This window comes from Sinohyriopsis cumingii, chromosome 9 (genome assembly GCF_028554795.1).
Source record: "Sinohyriopsis cumingii isolate HCF-2022 chromosome 9, ASM2855479v2, whole genome shotgun sequence".
Lineage (NCBI taxonomy): Eukaryota > Metazoa > Mollusca > Bivalvia > Unionida > Unionidae > Sinohyriopsis > Sinohyriopsis cumingii.
In genome coordinates, this window is record NC_142969.1 from 81,016,742 (window position 1) to 81,032,904 (window position 16,163).

General features: G+C 34.2%; 1 protein-coding gene across 1 annotated transcript in view; it reads left to right on the forward strand.

The window, feature by feature from the left end:
* LOC149792117 (long-chain specific acyl-CoA dehydrogenase, mitochondrial-like) overlaps nt 1-5,447 on the forward strand; it is an 84,018-nt gene extending 78,571 nt beyond the window's left edge. Inside the window, exon 9 of the mRNA XM_089970640.1 lies at nt 4,181-5,447. Within this exon, the coding sequence (XP_089826766.1) occupies nt 4,181-4,361 (181 nt within the window). The 3' untranslated portion in view covers nt 4,362-5,447. The remainder of the gene's footprint in view (nt 1-4,180) is intronic.
* The last annotated feature ends 10,716 nt before the right edge of the window (nt 5,448-16,163 follow it).

A 16,163-nucleotide genomic window follows, 5' to 3' on the forward strand; every position in this document is an offset into this window, starting at 1 on the left:
ATTGCTGATTTGTTCCGGGCATCCTGCTAAAAAAAATATATAGGGGTGATGAGGTTGGGGTGGGTGATTTAGGTGCTAGTGTAAGGGCAACCTAAAGTTATTAGTCAAGAACCTGAAATAAATGATTAAAAATACCTGAAAAGAAAATATGATAATACAGTAAAAGAAATACAGTATAACACTGTACTTATCTGTAAGTCAGATGCTGCAAATTTAGTTGATATTTCTGTTACACTCCAATGAATGTCACAAGATCTTTCGGCTAATGCCTTCTTCAGGTGACAAAACAGTCTGAAGAGCTATGTGTGCTGGTGGGGTATATATACACAGTAGTTTGTTTAATGCCTTAGTGACGTTGAGAAAATCAGCTTATGCCAGTGAATGCTTCAGCATGGGTATGCAGTAAATCTGCTTTTCATTCACCGGTGCACCACGCTGATCTGCTTGGGTGTGACGTACTCAATTCTTCGTCCTATTGTATTCAATTATTCAGCTGACTGCCTGGCATTAAGATCAGTTTGAGAAATCTTGTGTGAATATAGTTACTATGTATATTGTAAAAATTTAAAATATTAATTCAGAACATTAGTACTTGTAGTAAGTTCTTTAATTTTTGAAAACAATGATTTTTAAATCTGGCGGAAAAGATGATTGTATATGCATTAAAATAAAATCTTTAACAGACTATTTATGTTATAACTAAATGAATTGAAATATAATTGTACTACTCTTTGCATTATACAACACATAGCCCCTGGAGAGTAGCATGGAGTTTCCAATATTAAGTATGATGTGTTGTTGAGACCGTAATGTGTTTTACTAGGGTGTATGATTACAACCTTAACACTAAACCCTAGGAGACTTATTATAATTCAGCCTTTGTGTTTAATATTCCTATGATTCAAGCTATTCATTCAAAATTTTGGATCTATTTGGATTAATTTTCATTGTGGTGGTATGCAAGATTTTTTGAATGGAGCAGATATTTTTTGTAAAATTTACCAAATCTGGAGATAATGCACTAAAATAGATAAATTACTACAGGCTTAATTGGGGTAAATACTGTACTTTTGCTTAACTAAGATGATGGACTGGGTCATTTTAGACCTCAACGGTACATGCTGGTCAGTTTAGACCTCAACGGTACATGCTGGTCAGTTTAGACCTCAACGGTACATGCTGGTCAGTTTAGACCTCAACGGTACATGCTGGTCAGTTTAGACCTCAACGGTACATGCTGGTCAGTTTAGACCTCAACGGTACATGCTGGTCAGTTTAGACCTCAACGGTACATGCTGGTCAGTTTAGACCTCAACGGTACATGCTGGTCAGTTTAGACCTCAACGGTACATGCTGGTCAGTTTAGACCTCAACGGTACATGCTGGTCAGTTTAGACCTCAACGGTACATGCTGGTCAGTTTAGACCTCAACGGTACATGCTGGTCAGTTTAGACCTCAACGGTACATGCTGGTCAGTTTAGACCTCACGGTACATGCTGGTCAGTTTAGACCTCACGGTACATGCTGGTCAGTTTAGACCTCACGGTACATGCTGGTCTTTTTAGACCTCACGGTACATGCTGGTCATTTTAGACCTCACGGTACATGCTGGTCATTTTAGACCTCATGGTACATGCTGGTCATTTTAGACCTCATGGTACATGCTGGTCATTTTAGACCTCACGGTACATGCTGGTCATTTTAGACCTCACGGTACATGCTGGTCTTTTTAGACCTCACAGTACATGCTGGTCTTTTTAGACCTCATGGTACATGCTGGTCTTTTTAGACCTCACAGTACATGCTGGTCTTTTTAGACCTCACAGTACATGCTGCATGGTACATGCTGGTCATTTTAGACCTCATGGTACATGCTGGTCATTTTAGACCTCATGGTACACAAAAACTACTGTTATTTACACCTCTACATGTGCTTTTACAGGACACAAACATCACTTTCTAATTTATAGGAACAGGCAAGTATGCAGACTTCTATCATTTATTCCTGCTTTCACAGCATCTGCACCCACATGATATAATCTTGACTCTCAACAAGTCTTTATTAACAAACAGGTATAGAAACAACTATCATTGAAAAGCCTGGCAATTACATACTTTGTTAGAAGGACTAAAATTTCCTTCTTGTAATTACTTTACATGAAAGATTAATTAATATCAGTAAAAGAAATACTAACTCTCTGACCACTTGCTGTAATAATACATATACGTCAATACAAACAGACCTCACCTACACCATAGTGCACCCCTGATTAAGGATATCTGTACTGGTATAAAGTAACTCGAAATAACACTTGTATGTCTCCCTTGAATGGCATTATCATGAAGGATATCTGTACTGGTATAAAGTGACTCAACATATAACACTTGTATGGTTCCCTTGACAAGTATTATAGTGAGAGATAACTATTATCCAAACGTCACCAGGGTAGGTTCTGTACCAGTGTGGTTTATTGTACTGCAGCTTGAAAAAGGGACAAACATCTTGAATAATGTTACTTTAGCTTTAATAAGGACAGTTTGAACATACTACTGCTTAAATGGGGCCCTGAGTGGCCAAGTGGTCTAAAGCACTCTCCTTTATGGATCACTGCCATTTCACCTCTGTGTGGGTTCAAGTCTCAGATTCTGCCAATGTGGGTATGTGAGAAAGCCTGCCAGTAGCTTCTTGTGGGACGGTGGTTCTTTCCGTGGATTTTCCCAGGTTCTTCCTCCACCATTAATACTGGCTGCCATGTATAGCCGATCATGTGCTGAAAAATGGTGTTAAACCCTGCAACAACAACAACAACAACAACAACAACAACAACAACAACAACAACTGATTAATTAGAGTAGGTAATTTGTTTGAGACAGGACAGATGGTGTAATACAACTTGAATTATAGACAGATAATGTACTTCAACTTTGATCAGGGTAGACTTTGTACAGCAGCTCAAATCTGGAGATATCTCACTAAAATGGATAAACTACTACAGGTGGAATTGGGGTAAATAATGTACTTTGGCTTAACTCAGATAATGTAACACACTTTGAATTAGGCTGGATAATATGCTAATGTGCTGTACCTTGAACCAGGGTAGATAATGTACTTCAGATTGAATCAGGGTAGATAATGTAGTACAGATTGAATCAGGGTAGATAATGTAGTACAGATTGAATCAGGGTAGATAATGTAGTACAGATTGAATCAGGGTAGATAATGTAGTACAGATTGAATCAGGATATTGCACACCAGCTTGAATCTGGATAGATGATCTAATATATAATGTAGTACAGCTTGAATCAGGGTAGATAATGTAGTACAGATTGACTCAGGGTAGATAATGTAGTACAGATTGACTCAGGGTAGATAATGTGGTACAGATTGACTCAGGGTAGATAATGTGGTACAGATTGACTCAGGGTAGATAATGTGGTACAGATTGACTCAGGGTAGATAATGTGGTACAGATTGACTCAGGGTAGATAATGTGGTACAGATTGACTCAGGGTAGATAATGTGGTACAGATTGACTCAGGGTAGATAATGTGGTACAGATTGACTCAGGGTAGATAATGTGGTACAGATTGACTCAGGGTAGATAATGTGGTACAGATTGACTCAGGGTAGATAATGTGGTACAGATTGACTCAGGGTAGATAATGTGGTACAGATTGACTCAGGGTAGATAATGTGGTACAGATTGACTCAGGGTAGATAATGTGGTACAGATTGACTCAGGGTAGATAATGTAGTACAGATTGACTCAGGGAAGATAATGTAGTACAGATTGACTCAGGGTAGATAATGTAGTACAGATTGACTCAGGGTAGATAATGTAGTACAGATTGAATCAGGATAGATAATGTGGTACAGATTGAATCAGGACATTGCACATCAGCTTGAATCTGGATAGTAAATCTAATAGATAATGTAGTACAGCTTGAATCAGGGTAGACAATGTAATACAGCTTGAATTAGGGTAGATAATATACAGCCTGAATCTGGGTAGATAATGTAATGCAGCTTGAATCAGGGTAGATAATGTAATACAACTTGAATCGGAATAGATAACATAGTACAGCTTGAATCTGGGTTGTTAATCTAGTATAGTTTCAACTGGAGGATGAGGTTGAATTATGATAGACAATATGTTACCTCTTGATTCATGGTTTCAGGTGCAGTGATCAGCAGAACAAGATTGCCACGCAGTGTCTGCAGATGCATGGAGGATGGGGCTACATGTGGGAATATCCCATAGCTCGGGCATTCGTTGATGCCCGTGTTCAACCAATCTATGGAGGCAGCAATGAAATCATGAAGGAGTTGATAGCCAGAAAAATTGTTGCAGATAAATGATGAGGATTAGGTTTATGCCCTGGGAGAAAGAAAAGGAACATGCAGTGGTTATTAATATTATTGTACTGTTAAGATGCTTGACACATACATAAGGGCGAAAAGTGGCCAAATTATTAAATTCTGAATCTGACTGTTCATTCAGACATCAACACAATTATTTCAAATCTTCCATACAGTAGACAATACAAGTTAGGAATTTAAAATTCACAGAACATCCTTGTTCACTTTATTACATACCTACTGTATTAATACATGCTATTATTTTAGGAGCCATTGAATGTCTTTGGTCAGTCCATTACAAAGTAGTATGGGAAATATAGTAGCATGCTGTACAATGGCAACAGGTAAGAGAATTTAGTACTTGAGTACTCAATACCTCAAGACTCAGAATGTAATTAAAATGCTATATATATGTAGTTAGATGAGGGAACATATCCCTCCTTTTACTGGACATTTTGGAATGGGGACTAAAATATAGGAAACATATCCCTACTTTTCCTGGACATATTTGGAACTGGGACTAAAAAAGATTTATTCTTTTTCTGTCAGTATAAAGCATCTTTTTGTTGCTTATATTTTTACATTCATGAAAACTGCTCAAAATCATTGTCACAACAAAATTTAAGCTTTCCTTCTTTCTCTGCAAAATAGGTACTTTTGTTGTGATTAGGGATTTGTGTTAACTACATTTGCAGAATGCATGCAGAATTATTGTCTGCAATATCATTCATTTTTTGGTACAAATTAGAGGCAACACTTTGAAGAAGAAAATTATAATAACCATTTGGCAGCTGTCATTAGTTGAAGATAATATACCCAACATGTATCCTCTACTTAATGCAGTACCACCAGTACAGTCGGATTCATTGGCCGAGTCATGGTTGTGGACATTACTGTTTCTATATACATAGACTTTTTAATGGATGATGAGGAATGACATCGATGCCTACATCTGTGATTAAAAATTTAAAATTTTAAAAGGTTAGCTTTTCTTAATTTGATTCTGTTCTCAGGGTTTGCTGTCAGTGTAGCTATCAAAATTATATTTTATTTTATAGATCTTTAAATAAAAGATATAAAAAGAGAGTTAATGGTGTTATTTTTACATTTCCCAACTCTATACATGACCAAACATGTATTGGTCCAAGCACTTAATATTGTCTATACAAGAATTGTGGGACCAATATATTTTTTATACCTTGGATACTTTATGATTTACAAGTTTATGTCCATTCAGTCTGAGCTTAATTAGTATTACTACCCAAACATGTTGAACAAATGAAACTTGTACATGATTTCATCTGAGACTTGTAAAGTGCAATGATTCACCTACTTGGGTTGTATTGGCATGGTTTTCATTGGATACAAATCTTCATGGTTTTCATTGGGTTCTAGTGTTCATGGTTTTCATTGGGTTCCAATGTGCATGGTTTTCAGTGGGTTCCAATGTTCATGGTTTTTGTTGTTACTGCAAACTAAGAATTTAAATACTTAACCCGTTACCTCATGCAAGCGTCTTTGGATGCCTTTACACCATTTGCATGGCAGCGCCTTTTGACACCTCTTCAAGTTGCATGGAGGTGCCTTTTGATGTCAGCTGTAAACATCAGCGATTTTAAGCCAGTTTTCATAGCGCCACCTTCGGGGAAAACCCACTTTTAGATACTACATTCATTTCTGCAAATGACAATTGCGTCAGATCACGTGGTTACTTTTTATGCACTGGTCGGTATCTGCTATTTAAAGTAACTGAGTCGTAATCTCCACTCTTCAAAATGGCGGTCACATATTTCATTCAGTACTTATGAAGTTTTCACAATTAGAATCACAACTATGGAAGATTCAGTAACCAGGTAAAGGCTCTGATATTGATGTAGGCAGCAATTAGTTTTTATAAATTATCAAATTCAGATGACTTAGTGATGTAGATGCAGACAAAAAACTTGTAAATTTTGAGTATGGGAAATGGCAGCTACGGTTGGTCACGCAGCCTCACTGACATGACGGTGAATGAGTTCTCTCAAGATTTTAAAGCACATACAAAATTCTTCAATGAAAAATAATTACAGCTATAACAATTGGACTTTACTCTTAAATTTCTCCACATATAATAGATGTGTACCAAAAACGTAAAATGGTTAAAATTGCTGTTAAACGTAACATACAATACATTGCTTAACAGTTCACAGGCAGGCCTATGCATATGCTGTCGACTAGGCAACGTGTTCTATTTATAGCGCGCTGCACTTTGTCACTATGCTCTATGAGGTAAAGAGGTTAAATTATGACCCTTTGTTGGAAATTATCTGGTGTTGTAGGGCTTCTGAGTAAGCATAAAATACAAAAAGTAGTATGGAAAGTGCACATGTATATTGCATATAGGAAATGATCTGGTGGGGTAGGGCTTCAGAGTGAGTATAAAATACAAAAAGTAGTATGGAAAGTGCACATGTATATTGCATATAGGAAATGATCTGGTGGGGTAGGGCTTCAGAGTGAGTATAAAATACAAAAAGTAGTATGGAAAGTGCACATGTATATTGCATATAGGAAATGATCTGGTGGGGTAGGGCTTCTGAGTGACTATAAAATACAAAAAGTACTATGGAAAGTGTACAAGTATATTGCATATAGGAAATGATCTAGTGGGGTATGGCTTCTGAGTGAGTATAAAATGAAAAAAGCACTAGCAAAGTGTACGAGTATATTGTATATAAGAAATGATCTAGTGGGGTAGCACTACAGATCGAGTATAAAATACAAAAAGTAGTATGTCAAGTGTACGAGTTTATTGCATATAGGAAATTGTTAATAAGATATTAGTACACAAATCAAGTCGATATTAAAGCCAAATTTTTTTTTGTTGCCATTGGATACTTGAGTCAGTGTTACCTAAATTAAGGAAAGTCCATGATCTTGTGCAGCAAAGTATGGTTATTCCTTTGTAAAAATCCAGGAAAATCCTTATCTTTTACATATAAATATGGAATTGTTTGTATCAAAATGCATGAATGCCCATGATCTTGTACAGATCAGTATGGCACCCCTTGTTCAAGTCCGTCAGGGTCCTTGATCTTGTACACATCAGTATGGAATTCCTTCATTAAAATAAAGGTAAGACCTTTATTTTGTACACATCAGTATGGAATTCCTTCATTAAAATTTAGGAAAGTCCTTTATTTTGTACAGATCAGTATGGAATTCCTTCATTAAAATTTAGGAAAGTCCTTTATTTTGTACAGATCAGTATGGAATTCCTTCATTAAAATTTAGGAAAGTCCTTTATTTTGTACAGATCAGTATGGAATTCCTTCATTAAAATTTAGGAAAGTCTTTTATTTTGTACAGATCAGTATGGAATTCCTTCATTAAAATTTAGGAAAGTCCTTTATTTTGTACAGATCAGTATGGAATTCCTTCATTAAAATTTAGGAAAGTCCTTTGTTTTGTACAGATCAGTATGGAATTCCTTCATTAAAATTTAGGAAAGTCCTTTATTTTGTACAGATCAGTATGGAATTCCTTCATTAAAATCCAGGAAAGTCCTTATCTTCTACAGGTTAGTATGGTGAATTATTCTGGAAACTCCGTCATTCTGCATGGGTGAATGTTCTAGAAAATCACATGACTGAATTATTATGGAAATTACGTCATTCTGTGTGGGTTTATTTGACGATAAAAGACAGCCAGACTCATTTTGTCTCTGTCAGTCTCGAAGTACATCAGAAGTGAATAAAGGTAAGTGAAATATTGTCTTGAATTATGTTGTTAATTATCACAGATGGTTAGATTATTATAGCAAATTTGTTACATTGATTTTAAAAAAAATATATTAATTAGTCATATAAATGTTACATGGTAACAAGCAAGTTAACCACTGAGTTACTCTGCTAGAGAAAGCATTAGCATGACAGAATTATCTCCCTTTAATAATAGAAGTCTCAGAATAAATAACTGTTCAATCATGACATTTTACCCAGCATAAAAAACACCTTACATGTTTCATGACTGGGTAAACTTATAAAATTATATATATATTATATGAAATGGGAAACTTTACCACCAATGAATAGAAGTCTCAGAATGAATAAATAATTGTTCTATTAATAATTATTTTGACAAAAATTAAATATTGATATAATATTAGTACCAATACTATTTAATTACTCTATCGGAGATATCTTAGCTTGACAGAGCTATCTCCCTTTAACAATAATGAAAAGTTATCTTGTTTTTATATTTAACGAAAAAGCAGATCTGGTAATATTTTCTGTGATGCACTGAACCGAGCACCGGCAAATATCAAAATATTTGCCAGCAAAGTTCATTGATTGAAATATTTCTTCACCAGTCCCTGTATTTACAAATTTAACTTTTTTTCCACTTGTTTTACATCTCCCAGTGTTTCCAAATTTCCAATTCATGCTATGTGTGATTAATCGTAAATTATATAAAGAGTTATTGAGTTTACTGCCATTGATATGATCAATCACAAGACCATCTTCGAGTACACCCAGAAAACATTTGTAGACAAAGTTATGATAAAGATAATTTTTCTCCCCCCACCCAGCGCACAATTTGAGGTACCCAGTATTAATGAGAAACCAAATAGATTTTTTTAGTTAACAGTGCCTGATTACACCATCACAGGGTGCTTCAAAGTAATTAATTGTTTAAATGATTATTTGCCTAAATTATTATTTTGAAAATCAAGCTAGATAATCTTTCATATTTCTTATAACTTTATCATTATTATCAGTGTTATTTTTTTTATCATAATATCTTTTGAGCTCTATATTTTTTTACCATCACATTGCATACATAACTGCGTTTCTCCTCTAACTCCAACACCACACTTCAGGCACTGTTTTGGTCCTAAACTCCCTCTCCATACACACTTTGCAAATGATATCAGCAGAATTCGTTTACACAAGCTTTGTCACAAGGAATTTTAGAAGCTCTCTTAAGCCATTCTCGACTCTAATTAATGCGAGGAACGCCACATATAGCCATGCATATAAAACAGGTTTATTTGTATAACTCACCCATAGTACACCACTCACTCGCCAAAATTCAAAAGTATATAACAAATTTAAATATCTAAATTATATCAAGATTATCAAATGAATTTGTGATATCCATATTGAAATATAAACTAAGACAACTGGGATATTTGACAGTCTTGCTGACCCTACACAAAAACTATATAGCACACACACGATATATCATATAGACACATAGCAAACACGTGACTTAGGAAGTCTCTGGCAAAGGTCACACAGAAACTAAGGGAAGTGAATTCAAGTAAGGTCAAAGAAACCTGATCGGATGAACACCCTATAGATAACACGAGGGACATTTAATAAATACCCCATACAAAATTTTACTTAAAAAATTTTTTTGATCAAATTCTTATACATGTATTAAAATGAACAAACAACACACCTTTGAAGGAAACACTTAAAAATAAAACACCTTTTCTTTTTTTCGAAAAGTGTGTATGGGGCATCTGTCGGGTGACACCCCCCAATTTTTTAAATTCTTAAACAGTTGTTCAGAATTGTATTAACACCTACACACAGACTCACAAGATAAATGAAAGAAAGAAATATTAAATCGTGCACTTATCATAAATTATTTCGATGGAAGAGAGATAAATGGACTCCTAAACGAAAGGGAGAGAAATATATTCCAAGGATTATTGTTTGGGAGGTAATATTCACAGTTTCATTAGAAACGTTAAAAATATTTCTTGATTGGTTATTGACAAAAAATACTGCTGCAATAATGTGTGGCGATCATGGTCAACCACCACCTTTTGTTGGATTTTCTTCACATAAATAGCTGAGGAATTGTGTAGATTATTATGAAGAAATAACTGATGATCATAGAACGCTTGATTCAGAATTTAGAGAGTTTCAGAAATTAATCAGAATACAACTGAATAAAATTTGAGGTTCAGTGTGAAATAATGCATGAAATAATTTTAGAAACTCTTATTACAATTTTTTTGGAATTTATGGAGACCAAATGATTTGATAGTTGCAAGCATAAAGATAGTTTGTGATACACTTCAACAACAATTATTTATGTTACATAAAGAAAACAATTCAGGTCTACCTGTACCATTATGTTGTCGAACAGGAAATACATGCAAACAGAATATTGAATTTCAGACTCCTTGACCGATGACAAGAGTCAAGAAAGAAACAAAATCATGTGTTAAATGATATTGTTTAGTTCCTGTCAGTGTTGTTGAGAGCGCTTTAATTATGGACAAAACTCCATGGACGCTAGGATACGCAATGATGATTCATTCATCACAAGGATTAACCAAGAAGTTGCCTGACACCAACTTTATGGTCTGCTAATTAACTTGTCAAATTACTGCTTGTGCGGATTCCCAGGTGTATATTCTTTTCAAGTTTTGCAGTAATTTTGTTTTGCCATAAAGGATACGTTTTAAACACTACTTACTATTCATTGTTCTTTCTCTTTAACTTAATAACTTATTAAATTTATAAAATGTTGAACTTTTCCGATTGGTTTATAATAAAATTGGTTTGGTTTGCTTAATATCTCTTAGTGGCATATTTACAATGAATTTTCTAAAAGTGATTATAAACCTGACCTAGATTCTAGTTAAAAGTTTTGACGGAATGAGACTAAATAATGCATTCCATTTTCATAGCTCGGTGTATAAACAGTACACCTTTTCCAAGATGTACTCAGGATAGACTGACATAACGTGGGTCATGAAAATACTAGGGTAGTATTCCGTGTGTCCAGAATTATTATGATTTTAAACAATGTTTCGATGCGTGTTTCAAACCATAAGTATTGCATTATTTTATGTATGTTATGTATATTTTATTTAATTATTTCTGATCTAAAATATATTTAAATTTAATTGTTTGTTAGTTTGAAATTTTCTCTTTATTTTTCTTTACATGCTATTGTAATGCAAATTTATTTACTGCAGATGATATTTTCCAGAAAATGATTTGACCTGACTGTTCGTTTTAGTAAACACCAGGTGTCGACCTGGATCTTAACCTTGATTCAACATTTAGTAACAGCCACGTCAACAAGTTCTTATTTTTTAAAAATTTTTTTATTGTGGGTCTTATTTGAGTGAGATCAAGGCTGTATTGAATACGTAACCCTAGACTTCTAAAATAATTTTTAGTGAAGTAAACAACTTTTATTCTCGGAGTAAAATGATTAGGTCTTATCAAGAACATACAGGTGCTGCGTGATTTTTTTTTATGTAAACAATACCACGTGACCCTTATCCAGGGCGTAACATTCAAGTATTAAACTATCGTATAGAAAAGTAAACACAGTAAGGTTATTACACCGGAAAGTGACCGTTGTGCCGTTTGTAGTTATTTCAGATTATTTGGATTCAAAAGGATTAATTATTTTTGCATGGAAAACACGTACCCTTATGAAATTCTTGAACAAGGACAGCTTTCAACAATTTGTATTAACATTTCCAAAATTGGAGTGATATGTATTGTTTCTATAAGGAACTGTTGACTTCAACACACTACAGGTTATAGCATACGTTATCGTCTTCTATCATGATTTCTTCGTCGGAACTCTTAACTTGAAATCATTAGAACTTCTTAAGTTGTATTCGTGGATTATTCTTAGATTTTTGGATTTGATTTTACAACCGTATGTTCATATTTTTAATTTTTTACAGAATATTTCCAGGGAAATAAATTATATTTTTCAATACTCGTTTTCACTTTTTTGTGTTGCTGTTTATTTGAGCATAACCATGTAACATAAGACGTCAATTAATTCTGAATAAAAGTTAATAGGAGCTTTTTCTGGTTTTATACCACATTAAGCATTTGAAGAAGTTGATGGTGGGGTGGTGCTGATACACGTTAGTGAAATTAGTGGATGAACAGCTGGTATGAAGACTTCATATGATCCCATCGTATTTCTGGTATTCTAACCAAAGATTGTTTTAACAAAAAAAAAAAAAAAAACGTGTTCGGTAGATACTACTAAAAAACAGAGGCAAAGATTAAATTCCATTCAAAATAACTGGGTTCCTTTAAATAAAATAGTTAAATAAACAGTTATCATGGAGAGTCTGTTTCTGATGGATGGAGACAATATGTACGAGAGAAATTTGAAACTATAAAAAGTCTGATATATGATGTAATAAATGGAGATGAACGTTTTACACTCTTCAACACCACACAGATGATCATTGTCTCAGAATAGAAGTCGAGTGGGTTTTTGGACTACATGAATAAGACAAACACAATGTGAGAAAGATGGAAATTTATGAAATGAATAAAGAAAAATAGATGATGTAAAAATACAATGATTCTTTCACGCTCTCAACATACGATTGACTCAAAACACTCTACACAACATTCACACATTGAAAATAAACCAAAATATTAAGTCAATATGAAGTAAAGAGCCAATAAACCTCATGGACTGCAGATACGCTTCAAACAGTATTTTACACTTTAAGAGATTCACATAATCTCGAATATGAACTCTATTAAGATTCAAAATAATCTTATGAACACAACTAAGATTCAAAATAATCTTATGAACACAACTAAGATTCAAAATAATCTTATGAACACAACTAAGATTCAAATTAATCATACGAACATAAAAATGCAATTGAACAACAATTGAACCAAACGTACGCTTCTAGACCCCTTGTACAGTCGCACGATTCCTTGGGTTAGCCCACACTCTTATCGGCCGTTCCCACCCTTTATGGATCCAACACATGTACAGTGATACGTATACACACGTACATACAGCATACATCACCATTTTTAATTTGCTACGTCTACGTCCGTGGCACAGACATACGTACATACATACGTACCGACAGCACGCATCCTTAAATACTCTGGAAACTCCAGACAGCTCTCAACAACTTTAGACAGCTTCAGACAGCTCTAGTCATAATCACAGTCACAATCACAGTGACAGTCACAATCAGAGCGACAGACACAATCACAGCGACATGCACAATCACAGCGACATACACAATTAGAATCATGACCACAATCACAGCGACAGACACAATCAGCTACAATAAAACCAAATTGGTCATAATAATAGTTTCTGTATAATCTGTAGATGTATGTATGTAATTCAAGGTTCAAATCTGCGTTGTAATAAATGCATTATTACGCGATAAGACATTACAAACCAATAAACTTCACATATCAAATGAAAATGTAAATTTAACACTTACCCCTATGGCTGGAGAACAATATAGAGCGTACACTCCTTAACGTAATCCAAAACGACCAGTGTCGGTTTTAGAAATTGATCTTGCTTAAATCCAAAGGAGAGTGAGCAAAAGTCAGGGTAAAATACCCGTGCATATCATGTTATTAATGTTCCTTCGTCACAAGTAATCTCTGGCTAGGTACATGTTAATACAGTCGCTTACCTGGAAAAACACGTATTCACCCTATATAACATTGTACGCATGTACAACGAGAAATAGTAAAATAGTTCTAAGGCAAAACCAAGTTATTTCTTTGCCTAATTCTGTGGCAAACAAGGTGACAACACTAAATAGCACGAACAACAACAAAAATTTGTGATTCCGCAATGACATATAATAATGGCCCGATATATACAGGATCTAAGTAAGCACTTACTATTGAAAAGGAAGGGGAGGGGGTTGTATTCGAATTTCAATGTGAATGCCAATTACCATGAATTTTTAATCTCATTTAGGAAATATAATAATTCACAAGTCTTGATAATAAAACGGTAACCACCATGTTGCGATATACCCAAATTAGTATATATGGTCTTTGGGGCGACTTCTTCAACCACCATCGGGTGACTTCTCCCGACACATTGGCGAAGTTCAGCTTGGAGCGAGTTCTCCTTGGCACGAGTTCTTACCGAGATGAGTTCTCTACTATGGAAGCAGTTTGCGGTATTTGTTTTTGCCAAGACGGATACGTTGTAAACACACTACATCCCATATATTGATGTTTCTCTTCAACTTAGTAACCTATTAAATTTATATTTTGAAATTTTCCATTTTTTTAAAAAATCGGCTTATATTGTTTGGTATCTCTTGTCATTGAGTGGCATTGTAACGTTGTATTTTCTATTACAAAATGTAGTGTATTCCCTTCTCATAGCCATGTTCTTCTCGGATAAACCTGTTTACTCTCAACATCGTTCAGTTTAGCAGGGTTCCTGCCACAAAGTTAGGAAAAGATTTAAGACCATTTCCAGACATTTTCCAGACCAAAAATACAAATTTCCAGACCTAACCATGTGACAGGTTTACTAACATAATCGCTAATGATAGTAAGAGGGGATGACATTTTCAGAATTTTATACTAAATAAAAATGGAATGTTTCCTGCATAATTCAAGTGTGCTTATCTAAAACTGGACTCATCTTCATGATATCTTTTCCGATAAATTCTCAGGAAGCATTGAACCACATGCACCGTCTACCATTTTTAATATTTTCTTGGTCACTTGCAAAATCGTGACCTCACGTTATTTCAAGCTGACGTTTGCATATTTCTTACATATGTAAGCCTCTCTATGCATTTTGTTCAAGTGCCCACCCCACTATGTTTGTGTGAAATGCTGTATTATTTAGTGATACACATGTGGAGATTATATGTTGCTCTTAAAATTTAATGTTTTATGCATACTTTCTGTGTAGAGAATTCAAGATTGAACTCATATTTATGATTTTGTTTCAAATAAATTCACACCTTGCATCCAAACACAAGCATAATCCACTATTTTAATATTTGTCTTTGGTCACTTTTTGCATAATCGTAACCTCGTGGTTATTTCAAGCTGAAATATTCATATTTCTTACATATGGTAGTATAGAAATATTTTATGAACATTCAGTTCTATAATAAATTTACTTTTGAATTGTTTCTGGTATTTCTTAACGCCTCTGTCCCTTGTTTAAGTGATCTCCCACACTCATTTATTTCATAAAATACCCTAAAGATGAGTCATACAAAAGTTGAACTTATATCTTACTCTTAACTCATTACATCATTCTTGCACATGCACATGTTGATCTGAAATCACAATTTAGTAACAGAAATTACCACTTCAGAATTAAATTGTTATAATATATATTTAGTCAATTTTTATATCTTTAAAAATAATGACAAAAATAAACAAACTGGAAAATACCTTACACTGAATACTTCCACAATTCTACAAAAAATGACAGTCATATGGACAAAATTCTTGAAAAAGTCCACGTTCACACTTTTATATTGTACAGGTTTTCCACTAATTTATTATTACAGTAAATCAGCATTTCTTTGGTGTAAATTGCGTATGTTGCAACATTGAATTTTGGATGTCAATTTTTTTCTACTTTCTTAATAATTCTGATCAACTTTGAGCAATATCATACAGTTCAAGAAGTAGTCTTAAATTGTGAAAGTCTTAAAGTCTTAAATTGCGAGAGAAGAACCTGTCACAGAGTTCTCACGAACTATTTATGATTATTAGACTCTTGGAATAAAGTGATATGTACAAATCAAGTGTTTCCCTCTCTTTATAATGTCAGCAGTCAGAATCGATAATATAAAAATGCCATGAATGGGTTTTCTTTTATTCAAAATAATTTGAATCTAACTTATTTCTGCATACACTAAACAGCACAATTTTAAATTAAATCGGCCTAACAATGTCTCTAGCTATCATGCGTGTTTTATAAATATATGTACAAGTATAACCTCGAAAATACATTACACAAAAGCTCTACCCAGTATCTTTAACACAT